General features: G+C 47.4%; 6 protein-coding genes across 6 annotated transcripts; 2 read left to right on the top strand and 4 right to left on the bottom strand.

Moving 5' to 3' along the window:
• Nucleotides 1-749: 749 nt before the first annotated feature.
• Nucleotides 750-2,300, top strand: H6S33_009766 (uncharacterized protein; the record flags this gene model as incomplete). Its single annotated transcript, XM_044841198.1, has 4 exons — nucleotides 750-1,266; nucleotides 1,351-1,394; nucleotides 1,470-2,004; nucleotides 2,161-2,300. 4 exons carry the CDS (start codon nucleotides 750-752, stop codon nucleotides 2,298-2,300), a joined length of 1,236 nt encoding a protein of 411 aa, XP_044698581.1.
• Nucleotides 2,301-3,474: 1,174 nt separating this feature from the next.
• On the bottom strand, nucleotides 3,475-4,689 carry H6S33_009765 (uncharacterized protein; the record flags this gene model as incomplete). Its single annotated transcript, XM_044841196.1, has 1 exon — nucleotides 3,475-4,689. One exon carries the CDS (start codon nucleotides 4,687-4,689, stop codon nucleotides 3,475-3,477), a length of 1,215 nt encoding a protein of 404 aa, XP_044698580.1.
• A 2,004-nt stretch (nucleotides 4,690-6,693) lies between these two features.
• H6S33_009764 (uncharacterized protein) lies at nucleotides 6,694-6,876 on the bottom strand (the record flags this gene model as incomplete). Its single annotated transcript, XM_044841195.1, has 1 exon — nucleotides 6,694-6,876. The coding sequence occupies one exon, from the start codon at nucleotides 6,874-6,876 to the stop codon at nucleotides 6,694-6,696; it is 183 nt and encodes a 60-aa protein (XP_044698579.1).
• Nucleotides 6,877-8,768: 1,892 nt separating this feature from the next.
• On the bottom strand, nucleotides 8,769-10,044 carry H6S33_009763 (uncharacterized protein; the record flags this gene model as incomplete). The annotated part of the gene is made up of 3 exons (XM_044841194.1): nucleotides 8,769-8,966; nucleotides 9,034-9,622; nucleotides 9,725-10,044. 3 exons carry the CDS (start codon nucleotides 10,042-10,044, stop codon nucleotides 8,769-8,771), a joined length of 1,107 nt encoding a protein of 368 aa, XP_044698578.1.
• A 1,657-nt stretch (nucleotides 10,045-11,701) lies between these two features.
• H6S33_009762 (uncharacterized protein) lies at nucleotides 11,702-12,552 on the top strand (the record flags this gene model as incomplete). Its single annotated transcript, XM_044841193.1, has 2 exons — nucleotides 11,702-12,040; nucleotides 12,541-12,552. 2 exons carry the CDS (start codon nucleotides 11,702-11,704, stop codon nucleotides 12,550-12,552), a joined length of 351 nt encoding a protein of 116 aa, XP_044698577.1.
• A 1,550-nt stretch (nucleotides 12,553-14,102) lies between these two features.
• H6S33_009761 (uncharacterized protein) lies at nucleotides 14,103-17,684 on the bottom strand (the record flags this gene model as incomplete). The annotated part of the gene is made up of 1 exon (XM_044841192.1): nucleotides 14,103-17,684. The coding sequence occupies one exon, from the start codon at nucleotides 17,682-17,684 to the stop codon at nucleotides 14,103-14,105; it is 3,582 nt and encodes a 1,193-aa protein (XP_044698576.1).
• Nucleotides 17,685-19,397: the final 1,713 nt, after the last annotated feature.

The following is a 19,397-nucleotide window of genomic DNA, read 5'->3' as shown; positions in this document are numbered from 1 at the left end:
TTCCATCCGAATATATGGAGATATCAGGTTTCTGCTACTAGGAGAAACCTTTATCGCTCAAAGTACATCAGGGAGATAGTAGACCAACACCAGAACCGCTGATGAGTTATGGAGAACGGGACCGGAGAGAAGAAACTGGATCATGAAGGATCACTCATGATCAGCGCTCGGTAATGATATATTGTTACTTCGATAAAGGTTGGAGAGGCATGTATCAAGCGCAACAGTGGCCGAATATTTCTCCGCAATACCTGTAGCGCATACCACAACAGTGGATGATATCTGTCAGGCATTGCTAAAAATGTAAAAGCGACGTGGTCACCAATCAATGCTGCGCGAACCCAACTAGTGTGTAATTACGTCATCGAGTGATATTTTATGATTTCAACAAAATAACACGTAAGAACAAAGGACATTCCGCACGCGCATTTTCTTTGGAGCGAGTCATGCATCGAGTTCCACTGGACTCTGTATCTTCATGCATAGAATAGCAATTATTATCTGCTCTCAGGTGACCCTCACATGTCATTGCCACATTCAGTTTTGAACAATTCTTAATTGACCCCTGAATCTCAGATCCAGCGCCCAGCCTTCTGTGCAAATGCGTGAATGATCCGAGGCTCTGAGGGCTAGGGTCGCTATTTAGCCCTGCCACCTAGTCCGCATTTATCTTGGACCCAACCACTACATAACTTCTTCCTCGCCCCCATCCATCTCCCCACAACCACTTTTCCCATCACAATCTCAGCATGCCGACGATGTCAGACGGAAACACAATGGAAAAGCCCAAACTCACTCTGCCAAGACTTCCGCCACCTCCGCCGAGCGGACTCCCAACTCCTCCGAATAGTAAGACAGCTGATGGAAGGGAACGCTTGCAGCATATAGTCAACGTGGCGATTGAGGTTGCTACAAGACACAATCACCCGGATCAGGTCCGGGCCATCCGAGAGATGTACGAACTATCGAAAAAAGACACCACAATTTCAGAGTTGATGGACAAAGTGCTTGCTCGAAAGGCAACCCCGGAGCAGTATGCTCAATTCCAGAAGCTCATGAGAAATCTTCAGACGGAAATGAAGGCCCCAAGCATGGCTCCACAGACTCCGGTTGGTCCGGCGCCTCATCAACAGCAGAATGGCTCATACCCTACGGTTGGAGGGAATGGTTTGGGGGCAGAGGGGACGCCTGGAGGCGCGGCGCTGCTTAGTTCGGAACCGTCTAAGGTTCAGGATACGGAGAAGACTACAAGTTTGATGGAACCAGGTATGATCGATGGCTATCGGAAGAGGAATTTGAGGAAAAAATCGGTAGATAAGGCGGCAATGAAATCTGATATGGATCTTCCAGAGCGCCAACCTATAGCCGAGCCAAAAACTGGATCCGACACAATAGTAGGCCCTTCGAAAGTTGTCACGAATACAGGGGCCGATGGCAAAAAGAGAGAAAGGCTTATGCTCTTAAAACAGGATCAGATCGATATCGAAAACACTCCGTCAAATTCGCAGAATAATATGGGACGGACTCTCGGACATCCGAGTGATGCGATGTCTGACTTTAGAGCTCCCAAGAGGCTCAAAAGAGTACGCAGAGAAGGGGAAATTGAGTCGGTCCAAGGGGAAAACAGAAATGGAGAGGAACGGGAGGGGAGGAATGGAAACGTTGCCGAGGAGGGGGGAAACGAAGGAGGGAGGGGGACCAAGCGGGGGGAGGGGGTTATAAGAACATCTCCCCAAAACAAGTCTATTTTTAGTGAAGTTATCAACAGTGATAAGGAGTTCGTTTCCAAGGTTGTCAAAGGGTGCCTTGAACGAAGCCTTAAGAACGGGCATGCTGATATCGGTCGCGCAATTCAGAGCTTTTACGAAAAGTCTTTGGTGGAATCTCAACTTGAAGGCTTTTTTGAAGAGTTGATCACTGGGAGGATAGACAAGGGGCCAGTGGTTAATTTCCAGAAATTCATTGGGGAGTACATACGGAACACTCAAAAATCCAAGCTAAAAGGTACCAAGCCTGTCGTAAAGAGCACTGTACCAACTCTGGAAGTGAAAGAAGTTGAGTCTACTGGGAATCAGGACAGGAGCAAACGAGGGCAAACACAGGACCTCGAGATCACCACCATTCACGCGAGCCCGAATGATGAGTTAACGAAAATTTCAGAGGTTTCTAGCAATGTCCAAAAGATTCAGTCACCGATATCTGGTGAAAAACCAGTCGTGGATTCTACATCAACTTCCGACGCGAATACACTCCTATCAACCATGATCAGCCCCTCACCGCCCGTGCCCGAGCAGTCATAACTCAAATGGTCGCTCAACTCAACAATTTGAGTATTTAGTGGAGGGGTGAACGGGAAAGCCCGTAACTTTAGCGGAACTAGATTTCTTTTTAGCCAGATAGTCGTTTTTTTGTATTGTTAATTGGAGTCGCGCGTGCTTGTACTATAAACGGGGATTTCTTTCCTTTATATTCTTTTCTTCTGTGGATTGGAAACCTTTATGTTGGCCAAGTTTGTGTGTAATTGTTGTAAATTTCTGTTGTATAGGCTATACCCGGAATCCGGATTGTTGCGCTAGGTGTTGCAGGGGGTAAATTTCATACCTAAAAACTGAAAATAGCTAAATTACGGCCCAGCAATCTAAAAATCATGCCTCGCTAGCTCAATCGGTAGAGCGTGAGACTCTTAGGCGGAATCTCAAGGTTGCGGGTTCGACCCCCGCGTGGGGCTCTCGATAGTTATCTTTCAAGCAGTTTGGGGTTCTCTGACAGCTTGAAAGATCACTTTTCAACTCGTATTGGTAGCATTTAAGAATCTCCATATCGAGGGCAATACCACAAACAGTTTTGTCACTCAATCTACTTTTGAGCTTCAGGGGGCTTCCTAAGGTTTCTTCTACTAATGATGTATCCGGCGAGCCTATATCCGTATTTACCTTCCAAGTATGTAGTTTTGCCTGTGCAGGCGTATCCAGTGTCATTTTTCCGCTTCCATAAACCGCGCTGATGGGGGATGCGTAAATCGGATATTTCCTGCGCCTAATGCTATGCTTATATTGTATTCAGTATACAGGGGGAAGGTGTCAACTACGATCCTACTTATACTTGCAACCCCAGTGCGCACTCTGTTGCTCTGTAGGCATGTAAAAAAAAACATAAGAAAGCCTTGCCATGTTGGATTTGCCTATGTATTATAAATACTAACCGCCAGACAAAACGGATTGAAGAGAGCGAGTCAAAGTTGTTTAAACCAGACAGAGGAATTAAGGTCCACCAGGGTGATAAAAAAAAATAAAAAAATACACATCCAGCAGGAAGAAGAAAAAAATGGTAAAAAATATTATCGCAAGAGATTTTAAGGCTTTCCTCCTCCATATTGTCCACAACTCATCGTTCGGCTTCTGCGAACTCCCGACCATAAATATCAATTGAGGCATACGGAACAAACAAGGACGGTGTAATAGGCTATAGATAGGCTCAGGATACTGGTTTCCCTTTTTTCCGGTGGATAGAGGATTCAAGAGATTTCATCCAATCTCCCGCTCGCCGGCGCCACTTACGGCGTCTGGGGCTGAGTAATGATTCCATCTTTGGATCGAGGAGAGTATCCGCTATGTCTTTCCAGCCGTATACAACCGCTATATCGTATGGTATCCGCCCCTCTTCATCTTTCATAAGAAGATTCGCCCCTCTAGACACAAGCATCATCATTGTCTGCTCGTGGGCAAAAACTGCTGCGGTGTGCAGTGCCGTTTTGCCTAGTTTATCCTGTGCAGCAATATCGGCACCATCATCCAGTAGCTGCCGAACCATATCAACATGTCCATCTCTTGTAGCCAGATGCAATACCGTTTGACCTTCAACATTTCGGGCCAGAACGTTGCCTCCTCTTTGTCGAAGCATTTTCGCAACCTCAAGATGCCCTCTGTGGGCGGCTACACCAAGGGGGGTAATCTCATTTGAACCCGGACTCTCGATAGAAGCTCCCCGATCTAGTAGTATATTTGCAATGGAAGTTGAATTCGCAGCGACCGCATAATGTAGCGCCGTATCGTTCTGGTTGGTGTGCGCAGAAATTTCAGCTTTATAGTCTAGAAGAAGCTTCACCACTTCGTCCCAGCCGGTGTATGCTGCGCTGATCAAGGGTGTGTATTTGAGCTGGCCTCCCTTCGCATCAACAGGAGCTCCTGCATCAAGAAGAATCCTCGCTACTCCTAGATGGCCGTGGAACGACGCCCAATGCAGCGCAGTGTCATCAACACTGGTGCACGCAGCAACATTAGCGCCTCGTTCTAGGAGAATCGTAACCGTCCGTTCAGCGCCATGAATTGCCGCTCTGTGAAGAGCGGTCATTGTTAAAGAATCCTTGCTTTCAATATCGGCTCCCTCATCAAGTAGATAAAATATAATATCGTTGTAACCGGAAGCTGCTGCCCAGCTGAGAGCATTCCGACCCGAATCGTCTGCAGCCTCGATGTCTGCGCCTTTTTCAAGAGCAATCTCCAGCAGTGCCTTTCGCTGATGCTTTGCTGCCCACAAGAGAACATAGTCGTAGTCCATTCTATCATGTAATAGTGATGTTAAGAGAATGCATAGGCGACGATTTGTTCGAGAGAGATTATTTATGCCGGATACGTCTAGGTGCTCGGCGATGGAGATCAACAGTTCGTTGGGGAGCTTGAAAAGAGGCATTTGTTCGGTCGTGCTATGTAAGAGCTGAGATCCTTGAATAGTACTCAGAGACGTCAGTTCTATCGCATGTATGGGGCCTTGTAGAGTAGCATCATAGAGAAGGATAAGTACCTCCTCTGGGCTCTATGGATGGCACTGAAACTTGACGCCGTGAACAATGTGAAATGCATAAAAGATGCGATGAGCAGGAGGGCGCCTGGTCATGCACGAGGTGTTGTTGTTCAGCCCCGCAGTCGCGGCTCTGGCGATTGGGACGTGACATGTTGTCATTCAAACTAACGTCAGCGAGTGATGAAATACGTCTCGACCTAGCCCACGGCCTTATTATTAGTTGGTATATGGGGATAAAATACATAAGACGTGAGCTCACCATACTAGAGCTACGCGGTAGTTATCAGCGATTCCCGGAAGTGTTGTGTTTAGATCTTAGTTCTTTACTCTGAGATGTAGAGTATACTACATGTAGTATGTAGATCTAGATTTAGTAGCAGAGGAGGTTCGTGCGGGTGCTTAAACTGACTGCATAAAGTATATTGCTAGGTTCAACATTTACTAAACCTTAAATCCAAGCTAAACGAGAAATCACTTTCCTTAACCCAGCATCCCCTTAACGGGCGCTATTAAGCCCCACTGCTGCTGCTAATGATTTCTGGGTGAAAGTACAAACAGTACCAGTACTTACATTATGTATGTAAGTAATAGTGGACTGGCTTTTTAGTACGGATTAAAAAAGACGGGAAGAGATTTGCACTCGCGCCTCGCTAGCTCAATCGGTAGAGCGTGAGACTCTTAAGCGGAATCTCAAGGTTGCGGGTTCGACCCCCGCGTGGGGCTTCACAGAAGCTTTCCTTTTGCTTCTTCTTCTAAATTTTGAGCCCAAGTTGTTTTTTTAGAGGTGTCTGTAAACTTATTCGTTGTGTGCCTGTCACGGAAACGAATATGCTTGCGATAATGTCACGCTAAGAATGCACAGTCGCAACTCGATGCCGGATTGCCAAGATTCTAAGGATTTCGTACGGGATAGCAAAAAATCCGGGGTAGCAAATTGATTTTGCAGTAGGAAAAATAATGTTCTCAGAGAACCTCGTGCATTGAGTTCCGGCATATCGAGTTGTGACTGAACTTCACTTGAACTATTGTGCACCTTGGAGAGTTTTATGCAACAAGTACTAGTAAACAGATCTTTGGTCCGTGCCTTTTACGAAAGGCAGAATTGGCCCGTGTCCGTGCATAGCCACATGTACTCATTTATCACTTGATAGCCGTTTCCTACCTAAGAGGTACATGTAGTTAGGTAGTAGCAATATATTGCGCAGCAGTATATGGATCATGTTTGTCATTCAAATATGTGGCTTGGTATACCGTAGTTATCTAGCTCCGCAATAGTCGGCTACACTACTTACATGTAGTCTTGCGGAGATACTACATACATGTATGTACCTAACAAGAGTATGTACATTATGTATGTATCGGTCCCAGCCTTGCTCTAAGTCTCGGTTGCTAGTTCCAGATCCTAGTCTCAATCCTGAGGGGGGAAAGAGAGCCCCTGGGCTGTCGCACACGAGGTGTGCTTATGGAGCTTGCTACTGCAGTGATTAGACACGGCTAAGTGCATCATCCAGCTGTCGGAGGCTCGGGGACGGCGAGGGATGGAGACGAGCATATGTACCGTCCCAGGAATCCTTTTATGTGCAAAATTATATTGTGGTGTAGCAAAGAGAAAAACCTTAACTAGGTAATTCCAAACCCCCACTCCCCGTCCGAATGAGGTCATAGGAGATCACTCGTTATATGGGATCTGTCTTTTAGAAAAGTTATACCCGCTTGGACTGATTGTCAATGGAGAGAACTCTCTTTTAAACTGGCGCTGCCGATTAAGGATATTTCCCACATGAGATTCAAAGTGACAGTCGTCGTTCATGCGTCCATGATATCAGGCTTGCCTACCTGCCGTCCGGCGATCTAATCAGCAGCCACCCAAGTCCCGTCTTGCGGCTCAATTGATCAAGAGGTCGTCGTCGGTGTCGGAATATCTACATTCTGCATCCTCTCAAAATCGCCGAAGAACGCACTCCTTACTGCTATCGGGGGAGCTTTCCTACGACTCGTGTGGGTAACGCCGTACAGGCCCCGGCGCGGTGGTACCGGGTAATCTCTAGATTTCTTCCACCACCAGTTCAGTTCCATGTCTTCTTAAATAGACAGGGGAGATCTAAAGGCCAGAGCAGTCAGAATAAGCTACAATTATAACGGATGGTTGTTAGTGGGGCTGATAGGCAGGCTGGTGTGAGTATATTATACGTTTACCTCTATCTCCGCCTTGCACTTCTCCTCCTCTAGATCTACCATTTCCACGCCCCAAAACAATAACCAGCTGCCGTGTTAATGTCGGTGGACATATCTACAGGCGTCGATGAGCACAGTTCAGTGGTAATGGCTGCGTGTGTTTGGGTTTGGCTTCTGGTCGGGCGAAGCTGGTGATGATGACGGTGACCAGAGGGTGGCAAGTCCAGGTATTAAGGTAGGAAAGAAAAAGATGGAAATAGAGAAGATGGAAATAGAGAAGATGGAAATAGAGAAGATGGAAATAGAGAAGATGGAAATAGAGAAGATGGAAATAGAGAAGATGGAAATAGAGAAGATGGAAATAGAGAAGATGGATGGTGGACAGAGGGGATGTCATGCTTGACTGCCTGCCCGTGTGAGTCCCTAGCCTTGCACTAGCGCCTACGGGCCCTCTCACTCCCGGCCCGATACTTCAACACGTACCACACATAGACGATAGGCGATGTTGTGCTATAAGAAAGGATGATAGCCTTCTAAGCGTTCGGTATATACATATATTCAAAGATTTACAGCAAATTGTGGATGCCAAGGAAATCGAGTGATGCACTGTGACTGGCCGATCCCTTCGTAGACAGGGCTACTATAAACTAAGTAACCGTGAGATTGATTATATAGGGGGAAATTCTAAAGAAATCAAAATCTTATGGTGGCTGTGTAATGGCTGGATCGAAGGCATAAGCTCCATTCTCAAGACGGACAAGCCCTTCGCCCAAACCACAAACAGTCGTACCCGAGCCTCCTACAAGTCAAGTTTTGGTTTGGGGCCGCTCTTCCACTATATTACATGTAGTCCCTACAAGTATATGTATCTACAAGCAAAAGGCAGCCCCAGCTATAAATACACAAATTAAATACCCCACCAGGCCGATATAGCGGACGTCGCCTCAGTGTAGAACCAATATATACCCTGCCGTTGGAAGCGGAAGCCTAGCTAGGATTATATTAAATTTCCGCCTCCAGTCCCGACCGTTACCCTAGCTTCAAAAGCTATGTACCGCCAAGCGAGCTGGGGAAAAGCTTAGGTCAAAGTAATCATGGGGATTACTCAATCTAATCAGTCAAACTATGCGTATAGAGTTGGATACATAGCTACTTTGTAGAGAGTCATTGCTTCTCTGTCCTAGATGTGCCTCGAGTCGTGGGTCACTCAGCCCTACTAACTAGTGTGTGGTTTAGGGAAAGATTATCAGCCCGGATCTAACTTGACCGCACGCAGGGGGTGAGGGTTAAGAGCCTTTGGTTTGCTTGATGAATAACACCTACATGTAGCTTTACCAAACGTGCTGAGTACGAGTTGAAACCGCCGTTACCGCGTGATACCTTCTAGATCCTCATCATGGTATTATTCCATAATGAACACCCTGCTGAACGCCCCTCATCTATGGGGAATCCGAGCTCCTAAAACAAGCTAACGGGCTTCGTTGTGGGTTTTGAACGTGGCAATAGGGTTAGGTATGTGTTGCATGGGTTAGGGGAATGACTGACAGTACAAGCCTTGGTAACTTTCTTTGAGATATATTTACTTATGGTGGCCAACTCTCACTAAAATCTAGCAGTACGAAAGACGTATCAATCTATCCCTACTCTGCTCTTTCATCTCTAACCTACGTGTGTGTATACTGATTCTTGCCCCACTCTGTTCTACTAAGGATGGCTATAAAACATTTCTATTCAACGGTTTCTAACTAGGGATATTAGACTACTCTACAAGATACAATAATGCCATTAACAGACTACAAGTTTTCCTCCAAGAAATCAAGAATAGTCTTATATGCATCCTGTGCATTGAACTGCAAATTGATACCATGTCCAGCATCTGGGTGCAACACAATCTTCAACGCCGTCGAGTTTGGAAAGTACGGTTCACTCGATTCCAAGATCCCAGTGCAGTTTCCACCACAGAAGGGAAGGTCATACTGACCGGTGATGATCTACGAGACTCAAGTTAGCACAGATATTCCACACGCACAGATAAAAGAAGAGGAAATCGGAACATACCAAAACCGGCTTCTCAAATTGAGAGGCCACAAAGTCACCCATGCCAATAGTCCATAGCGTTCCGAGTCCAACGGGTCCCTTATTTTCCTCCGCGTAGTCCAAAGCCTCGGTCGAGAAGAAGGGGTACTTTAGGAAGAAGAATTGGTTCGACCATTTGGTTGCCCATGTGATGTACTCACTTGCAAAGTCTGAAAATCTCACGGGGTCCTGTAGCCTCGCGATCTCGAAACCCCATGCAACGAGGGAGGCCTGCATCCACTTGAAGTTATGTCCGTACCCGGTGAGAATGAGTCCGTCAGACAATTCAGGGGTGTCGACTGCTAGGCGGTTGGACAGGATAGAGCCGTACGAGTGGCCCACATGGATAACCTTCTCCGGAGTGATGCCGAGACCGATAGCGCCCTCACGGATCAAGGTGGTGAGCTGTGTCAGGATTTCCAATTCGACAAAAGACTGAACTTTGGTGTTCGGGTTAGGCTTGGATGATTTGCCATTGCCGAGACGGTCGTAAAAGAAGGTGGAGTATCCAGCCGCAAGAGCAGTGTCCACATAAGAATAGTTGCTCCTAGAGACTTCCGGGTCCCAGTAACTAGAATATGTGAGCAATAGGCCTAGAAGAAAGTTGGAGTGATAATAAGGAAAAGGGTGAAGAGATGGATGATAGAATAATGAGGAGTGGTGGGGTTAATACTTCTTGTCAAAACCAATTCCATGGGTAAGGATTTGGATAGTCTTGGAATTGGCACCGGGGGTATCGGGAGTACAAAAACGGGCGTTTATGGTGTAATTTCCAGTAACTGTTTCATAGCCAGTCGGTTTTACAGCTTCCTGATCACGAAGCGCGAATTGGAATTGAAGATCAGCAGCCTGCTCGTTTGTCTCGAGCGTGGGAAACGCAAACTGCGCATTTTTGGTGGTGACCTTGAGGCAGACGTCGACATCAGTGCAAAGACGTGCAGTAACGAGGGCGGAGGAGGCAAGAGCCAAGAAGATGGAGCCTGAATGAACCATGGTGAAAGTCAATGGTTTGATGTAGACTGAAATGATTGAGAAGGTGAAGAGGTGAAGAGGTGGATTAACTGCTGGAAGGTGAGCTTTTATACCTTAGATGTCTTCCAAATGATACAATAGTACCAAGAGCCCTGGAATATCCAGTTCGTTTAAGGGGGCTAAGCATTGATATCCGACTCATTCCATACTCACCAGCTATTGCAGTCAGTAGTGTGACCAAGGAAACTCTATTTTGCCCAGTTAATGTCAAATAGTGCCCAGAAACCAGGTTAAACTTGAATATTCTAATCAAAAAAGATGACTTTACAGAGAGCTGAATCCTATAGTGATTTCTTCTGCAGGCATAAGCTGCAAGGGCCTACTTTCAAATCATAGATATCTTTAAGCCATAGGAGTTAGTAATACATGTATGATGAAATCTGTAACCGGGCAACTACAATACCTGATTGATCAGTAAGTCGTGCAATCCCCCCGGTCATCACGGTACAACGGCAACCCACTGACTACATATATATATTGTTGGTTCTAATTATGCTTAACCATTGTGTTAAAATGTCTCTGTACCTCTTGATAAAATTCGTTAACTTTATGAGGTCTTCAAGGTATGCCCCCATCTTCGCTGCTTCGGGCTGGAGCGGTGAAAAATACCGCGTCGTAAAGAACGTGCACACCGTCTTTATGGTATACCAACATGCAGTAGTACAGTTCTAGTATAGGTTTACCTGAATGCATATAAGAGCTACATGTACTCAGGTAACTTCCGAAACGATCCGCTGCACCTAATATGCAGCCTATCATTATGATGTATGTACCTACATGTAGTATATATCAATATAAGGGTGGAATTTCTATGTTTATCGACAACCAATACTGTTTTGAAACTGTTTTACTGTATGATTTTTCAAATAACCGAGTTCCAAATGTATCGTCTAATGAAGTCTAGATCTTCCATGGCCAATGTCGCATGCAAGCGTATTCCCTTCTTGATATTGGGATATCAATAAGGATTTTGAATTAGTGATGGAACGGTAAAACAGCTGCAGCTCATTCGATGTAGAGTATGTAGTTCAGTGCTCAACCAGCTACGTGTATGTAGGAGCTAATTGGAAGATCGAGCCTACATCTAGACGCAGAAGAAACCTATCATTTGTTAACTAATTGTGATCGTTGACAACCTTACGCATTGGTAAATTTTTATTTGGAATTTGTCAAATCAAGCCAAGAAAACTCGCCTGCAAATTCGATCTTTTCGCTATGGATTCTGAACGTGCTATAGCAGTGGTACGGACCAGCGAATTACTTATGGCTGATTACTAACCATTTCTATCCCGCAGCTGCGCAGGCCAAGTCGGGATGTGATAGGTTGAGTCACTGAGTAAGCCGGTACATCCGTTATCATCTAGCATAAATTCCAAATTATTTGATAAGTGCTTATATATATTAAGTGTTCCTATGGCCCGGAAGATGAGCACGGTCGCGCAATCTTATTCAGGCCATGCGCCAAGGAATATAGGAATGTGGAAGGAACTAAGGAGGAAACACCACCTTCTTCCCCGCTATTGATTCGATTTTTTGAAACTCACCACCAAGATTTTCGTTGCAACCACGTTACACGAAGCCAAAAGTCTTTAATACTTAGGCTTCAACCACCCTCACAATGCCAAGCCCCCCCCAAGACCTGCTAAATGTCATGGATAGACTACGCCTCGCTGAACTGGATGAGGATGTCCTCTGCATCACCAACTCCAGTATCCTCAGAACCCAAGCTGCCGAGTTGCTCGCCCACGAAAGCACCTCCCACCTCGAGAGACTTCTCTTAACCATCACCATCGGCATCGTCAACCAAAACGCGATCCTCATCCGTCAGTTGGAAGAGCTCACAGATGAGCACGAGAAAACTGCCTCCCAACTTTCCACCATCGGTAACAAAGTGGACAGGGCTCATGACCGTATCAGCGCCCTCTCTAGAGTTGCCCCACCTCCACCAACGCCACAAGTAACCACTCCCCCCAGAAACCCCCCTGCCGCACAGCAGACTCAGCGAAACGCCCAGCCGCAACCCCGCCCCCAGCAGCAGCCCACCAACCCCCCTCAATCCGCTACCAGGCCAAACAGAGCCACTACCCAACAGACCCGCTCATATGTCCAAGTCGCTCAAGACACTCTCCACCAATGGCAACAAGCCCCCCAGAAACGCACCCCCGCCAAGAAGCCCAAAGCAAGAGAACCAGGGCCAAAGACCTTGCCCGCCGTCCAGCGTCGCTTCTTCGCGACCAGACAAACACCTGAACCCATCGAATCCCCAGAGACACTGGCCGCCGAACTATCCGTCACTTTCGGAAAGTTCATGGCCTCCCAAAACCAAGTCGCCCCGGTCACCGCACTCACCGTCACCATAAACCAGAGAGGAGCCGTCACTGTCCTCCCAGCCCCCACCGTCCCCTCATCAGTCTACGCCCCATTCTTCGAAGCAATGACCGCAATTCTAAACAATAGGGTCAACGCTGAACACAACCCCTTCAATACCTTCAGACCCGCCCCCACAGACGTGGACATAGCCATCCACGGAATCCCCCTATTCGACCTCAAGACAAAAGAGGACCTAAATGCCAAGTTCCCTGAGATCTTCCTCCTCGCCTCCGGCATCGCCCCGATCGCTACTCGCTTCCTCCACCCCAACGATTCCGAACGCAACAGTAGGAAAACGTCAACCGTCGTAATTACAGTCTCAGCATCTGACGCCGCTCTAATCGGCCCCTCAATCCGCATCCTCTCCAGACCCCGCAAATGCACAGTCATGTGGTCCGCCTCTCCTATCACACAATGCAAGAAGTGCTACAAATTCGGACACCCTGAACAAGGCTGCAAACAAGAACACCACACTTGCCCCATCTGCGCAAAGAACCACACCAAACAGGAACACACCTGCCCCGCCAACTGCAACGGCCGCCGCTATGATAACCTCGGATGCTGCGCAGCAGTACGTGCTAAATGCGTAAACTGCGATGGCGCCCACGCCTCAACGTCCAACAACTGCCCAGCTCTTACAGCCCTTATTGAGAACAACAAGCCCAAAAGACCAGCCGCACCAACCACCCCAGCCCCAGCCACCAACCAGTCAACCACCGAATCACCCGAAACACCCATGCCGGATGCCAACTCAGTGTAACGGGGGTCCTTTCTAAGAGAAATAGATTTGTATAGAATAGAGACGGCCGTGCAAGATAGACAATCAGGTTGCAGATTATTCAAAGATACTATCGCTAGAACTCAATAATCTTTAAGGGCTCTGCTACCGATAAGAACTTGGTTTTTCTTTCTGATGAAGACTGGAGAGAATAGGACTGAAGGGCGGGAATGAACCTGAGTACTTATACTCCGAAGGCCTCTGTTCTCTGCTCCTAACTCCTTTACTAAGTTCCGGTGGGCCTTCCCTCAGTACCGGAAACAATACCACCGCTACCCCGCTTTTCTCTAAGCGTCAGCAGGTGTTTCCGATACCCAAGGCAACCACCCTTAGTCAAAGCCTTTGTAACACCTGCAGCCTTGGTTGCCACACAACTGAGGACCTGCATGAATGAGCTGCCGCTCAGGTGTAAGCTTAATCATTGCTGTAGAGCTTTCGCTTATTGTAGACTTCCCTAGCATAGTCCCTGCCCTTCGGCGGACTTACAATGCACCGAGGATACAGAGGATCACCGGTCGATCAGAGCTTCACTCTGGCCGGTCTTCTAGTCACTGGCGAGGCATAGACTCGTCAGTCATTGCTCCCATGAATAGATCCTCTTCCTAGCGCCCGGAATGTAGTTACTCTAACAGCTGGTAGCTAACCACACTGCCGGTACTTGCATATCACCGTGCAACTGGCTTCTAACAATAACTCTCAGCATGTAACCGGGCCCTGTGTGTACTCATACACCAGACAGTTGAAATGGCTCCGTTACACCACTCCCCTCTTCCAGGATCTTGGTCTCCGAGATCTATAACCATTCTATTACCATTCTATATGACAAGAAACTCCGTGATATGCAAGGAAATGAAAACCCAAAGGAAATAATCTACACCCCAACAATCCGCTTGTCCTTGGGTTTCTTAGGATACCTCATATGGAAATCCCGAAGGGCTTCTTCAGCACTCTTCTTGAGATGCTCCCAAGGTTCCCATGTAGCATCCTCGTTCTCATAACCTTCCCACAGCACTAGATATTCCACTCGTCTTCTCTTCTTATTGACCCGGCTATCAGCTACCTCTCGGACAACCCAGTTCTGTTCTCCCTCAACCTCTTCGGGTTCCGGTGGGGGAACTCTTCTCTCAGGATCTACCGGTGCTCTGTAGGGTTCTAGGAGAGAGACATGAAAGACCGGGTGGATTCCCATCTGGGGGGGAAGAGAGAGCTTGTAGGCACGGGTACCAATAGCTTCTAAGACCTTAAAGGGTCCCATCTTCTTCTGATCCAATTTTCCCAAAGGCCGCTTTGTTTGCACATTGCGCCGGTCCAACATAACTTCATCTCCGGGCTTGATTTCAGGTGGTGCCAGGGCATGAGCATCATACCACCGGGCCATCCTTAATCTAGCTTTACCCAAGCTGGCGTTCATAGCCTGCCAGATAGATTCCCATTGAGAAATCATGACCTCACTTGCTGGATTGTTCCATTCTACTCCTTCCTTTGGGGCCGGCCAGTTGGTCCTGGGTTCATATCCATAGTTGGCATAAAAAGCCGATACTTTGGTAGACTCAGAGACCGCCGAGTTATAAGCATACTCTGCCAAAGGCAAGAGTTCTGCCCAGTCATCCTGTTGATATGAACAATAACTCCGCAAGTAATGTTCCAGGGTCTGATTAACTCTTTCTGTTTGACCGTCCGTCTGGGGGTGGAAAGATGTGGACATCTTCAGCTTCACATTGAGGAGGCTCATGAGAGATTGCCAAAAGTGAGAAATGAACCTGCTATCTCTGTCCGAGACTATGTCATCAGGCAAACCATGGAGTCTCCAAACTTCCTTCAAGAACAATTTAGCCAAATCTTCCGTTTTATTGAGGGTAGGAAGAGGGATGTAGTGTGCCATCTTCGAAAAGCGGTCCACTATTACCCAGATCTTTGTAAACCCACTAGATTCCGGTAGTCCCACAATAAAGTCCATAGAGATGGAAGTCCATGGCCGATAGGGTATCTCCAACGGTTGGAGCATACCAAACTTCTTGTGTCTTGAGGTCTTATTCCTCTGGCAGCTGTCACAGCTCCGGACATATTCCTCAACATCCTTATCCATGTTGGGCCAAAAGAAGTTATTTTTCACCCGCTCTAGTGTCTTAAATTGGCCAAAATGACCAGCCACCTTAGAGTCATGGGTATCGGACAGTATTTCCATCTGAAGCTTCTTGTCTTTGGGTATATACCATCTATTCTTGTAGAAGATGAGACCGTTCTTGACCGACAAGTTCTGGTCCAAATTTGGTTTCCTTTCAACCAGGGAGCGGTGCAGTTCCTGCCAGAAACTATCCTCTTTAGCAGCCGTGTATAGGCGCTCTAAGAATGTATTCTGCAATTGATTCACCCTGACAGCCGCCAGCTTTGCAGGATCCAAAACCAATTGACCTGGCCTAAAAAAGATCTGTGGCTCCGGCTGCAGAGTTTCACCTCCCTCTCCAAGGCGGTGATCCCAGCGCCTAGATAGCACATCAGTCTTGCCATTCTTTTCTCCCGGTCTGTAGACAACTTTGAAATTGTAGCCTGCTAGGTCCTCGGACCATCTAGCTTGCCGCCTAGTGAGAACCTTGGTAGAATTAAAGTACTCCAAGTTCTTGTGGTCTGTAAAAACCGTGATCTCTTGCTCACAAGATTTGAGCATGTGTTCCCATTCCCGGAAAGAGGCTACAATAGCTCCCATTTCCTTATCATGAATGTCATAGTTGATCTCAGCAGGGGAGAACTTCTTAGAATAGAATGCCACCGGATGTAGCTTCCCATCATCCCCATACTGAGAGAGCACCGCTCCCTTGGCAAAATCACTGGCATCTGTCTCGACCACCGTTCTCCTACTAGGGTCAAAATGAAGGAGGATTGGAGCGCTTGTAAACAGCCTCTTGAGTTCTTCAAAGGCCTGCTCATGTGCTGCTGTCCAATACCATTTCTTGTCTTTTTGCAGGAGGTCAGTTAGTGGTTTGCAAACCTTACTGAAGCCTTCAATAAAGCGGCGATAGAAGTTTGCAAATCCGAGGAATGCCTGTACTGCCTTGATATTCTCAGGGACCGGCCATTCCTTAACTGCCTCCACCTTGTCTTCTGACATAGATACTCCTTGTTCCGAGATATGATAGCCTAGGTATTCTACTTCTCGGACATGGAAGGATGTCTTATTGATCGAGGCACAGAGCTTAGCTTCCCTAAGCTTCTGTAGTACCTTCTTGACCAATAGCTCATGCTCTTTCTCAGTCTCCGAGTAGATGAGGATGTCATCGATATAGACAACTACTCCTTCATCCAGTAGTTCCTTTAGCACATCATTGATCATTGCCTGGAAAGCGGAGGGAGCATTGCATAGGCCAAATGGCATCACATTGTACTGATACAGTCCATAGCGGGTTCTGAAAGCGGTTTTCCACTCATCACCTTCGGCTATCCTGATCAAATTGAAGCCATTCTTCAGGTCTATCTTTGTGAAGATCTTGGCCTTGAACAACCTGTCTCTGAGCTCACTCATGATAGGCAGCGGGTACTTGTCCTTGACAGTGACCTTGTTCAAACCTCTATAATCCACACAAATCCGCAAAGTCCCGTCCTTCTTAGGAATGAACAGTATGGGTGCCGCAGCAGGGCTATTCGATCTAGAGATCTTTCCTGAAGACAACTCTTTGTCCAGGTACTCTCGGAGGGCCTTCAACTCTGGAGCGGAGCATGGGTATAGCGGGCCAAATGGGGGAGCGGTCCCAGGCAAGAGTTTGATCTTCAGATCATTATGGGAATGCGGCGGCATTTCCTCAATCTTCTCTTGACTGAACACATCAGCCCAATCCCGGTATAGGTGGTGTATTTTCTCGGCAATATCACCTCCGTCCTCATCATGCCATACTGAACCAACCAATTGATAGACTGTCTCTTCTTCTTCTAACATTTGGTATGGAGAGATCAGTTCAATCTTGGTGGCCGCTGGGAGACAATTCTGCTTGCAGTAGTCACTCCTCCAGCTCATGGTGTTGAGTTCCCAGTTGATGTCCGGGTTATGCTTCCTAGCCCAACTAATTGACAGGTAACCGGTCATTCCTTCTTCCAGTGTAGCCACCTCCCATCGGAGTGTCTCTTTATGATCTCCCATAGTCATGCGGACCGGGTGAGTGTAATACTCGCCTCCTCCCATCATGACATCTCCTTGAGCATCAAACATTGTCAGAGGTTGATCCCGCCGCACTAAGGGAATTCCATGTTTCCTGACAAAACTCTGGTTGAGGATAGCTCCTGTACAACCGGTGTCAAACAGAAAAGACCCTTGGGCGCCTTCATCCTTTCCTTTGACCGTCCATGACAGTCCTGCCTTTAGTATAGGTCTTTTTCCATGTACTGGTAAGGAGGGAAGCCTCTGTTCCAACCTTCTTTGCTTAACAGCGGGTTCTGAACTTGTTTCTCTTTGTCTTTTCAACATAGCTAATAGCTTCGGGCACTACTAAGATCAGAGATCCTTTGGTTCTATTCCCAAGCGGTAATATAGCAGATATATTGTGTAGTAGTCTTTTTAGCAGCGGTTTGGAAGTGTCTTGGTAGCAAAATGTAACTTTGGTAGAGCACTGACAGACCAGCTGTTTCGGGTCTTAAACCCATCCTCAGAGTGCTTGGAGCAATCAAATAGGCGGAAACACAATCATAATTTATTCAAGAGAAACATAGAAACCAAAAACCCATATAAAAGAAAACTAGTAAACATAGACTAAAACAGACACTTTTTCTACCAGATGATTTCATTGTCCGAGTCTTGCTCAGGCTGAAAAACAAAATCTTCTGTAACCTCCGGGAGTACAACAAGTGGATCTTCTGCTACTACAGCAGCCACTTTAGCCTTCTTCTGAGAGTTGGACTTGCCATTCCCTCTTTTCCGTTTTTGTACTCTCACTGCTGCCACTCGGACAACAGTAGGTTCCTTGGACCAACAATCGGTCCATTTGTGTCTGGACTTGCCGCACTATTGCACAAGTCAGTCTATGCACTCTACCAATAGGGAGTACCGAAAGGTCATACCTTCAAGCATACTTCTGCTTTCCTTCTTTCTTCTAGAATATCCCCCGGGATACCCTTCAGTTCCACCGCTTTATCCTTAGGTCCGGGAGTCTTCTGAGGTCCGGAGGAGCTCGCAGCTTCTCTTTTCCTCTTAGGCTGCTGGTCCTTCTGAGCGGGAGGATCTTTCTTGGTCCGAGGGTGCGCTTTCTCAGCTGCCATCCCTTGGTACCTCTCATGGGTGTGCCCTAACTCTCTTAGAGCAGCTATCCGCTCCATCAAGGACTTTGGCTTGGGATTAAAAAGAGCCCAACTCATGCCTAGGTCCGGGAGGAGGGAGTTATGGATCTTATCATCCACCAACTGACCCTCATAGCCAGTCTTCCACATCAGCTGAATAATAGTATTCAGGAAGAGGTCTATTCCTCCTCGAGCTGTGTGGGTGAGGGTATTCCATTGGGCTACAGCATCATCTCTAGAGATGGCTTCACCGAAGGCAGCTCTAAAAGCATCCACAAAGGAATCCCAGCGCTTCCATCTCTGATCCAACTGCACCGGTATTCCCGCAAGGCGGTTGGCGGAGGCTTGATCGATTGAATTATGGTATGCCTCATACCATCGAATCGCTGCCTCTCCTTCCATCAAGTTGCCTGCATATCGGATCTTAACCTCCTCAGAGGTAAAGGATAGACTCTCAATGGAGAAGACATTCTCACATTGCCGGATAAAGGTCTCCACTTGCTCCGCCTTGCCCTGGAACTTGGAAGGTGGTGGTGCTTTTGGTTCTCGAGCCCTGGTGGAAGTAGAAAGGGGAGAGGCGGCCGGGGATCGGAACTGCTGGGACATCATAGCCAACAGATTCTTCTGCTGCTTTTCCAACTTCTTCTTAAGATATCTCCGCCAGCCTCTTCTATCACCACCTTCTGGTTCCGAATCGGAGCTGTCAGAACTGTCTGAGTCTCCTGGAGCGGGGGCGCGGGCTACTGGAGGTGGAGGATTCTGATTTCCACCACTTCCTCCCTGTGCCTGAGCTGAAGAGGGAGCATTCTGATTTCCACCACTTCCTCCCTGTGCCTGAGCTGGAGGGGGAGCGGCGGCCTGAGCAGGAGGGGCTACAGGTGCTACTGGTGCCGGGTTGCTAGCCAGT

This window comes from Morchella sextelata (assembly GCF_020137385.1).
Source record: "Morchella sextelata strain SCLS chromosome Unknown scls_3, whole genome shotgun sequence".
Taxonomy (NCBI): domain Eukaryota; kingdom Fungi; phylum Ascomycota; class Pezizomycetes; order Pezizales; family Morchellaceae; genus Morchella; species Morchella sextelata.
Note: the sequence above shows the minus strand (reverse complement) of the source record. Positions and strands in the feature narration are given on the sequence as shown.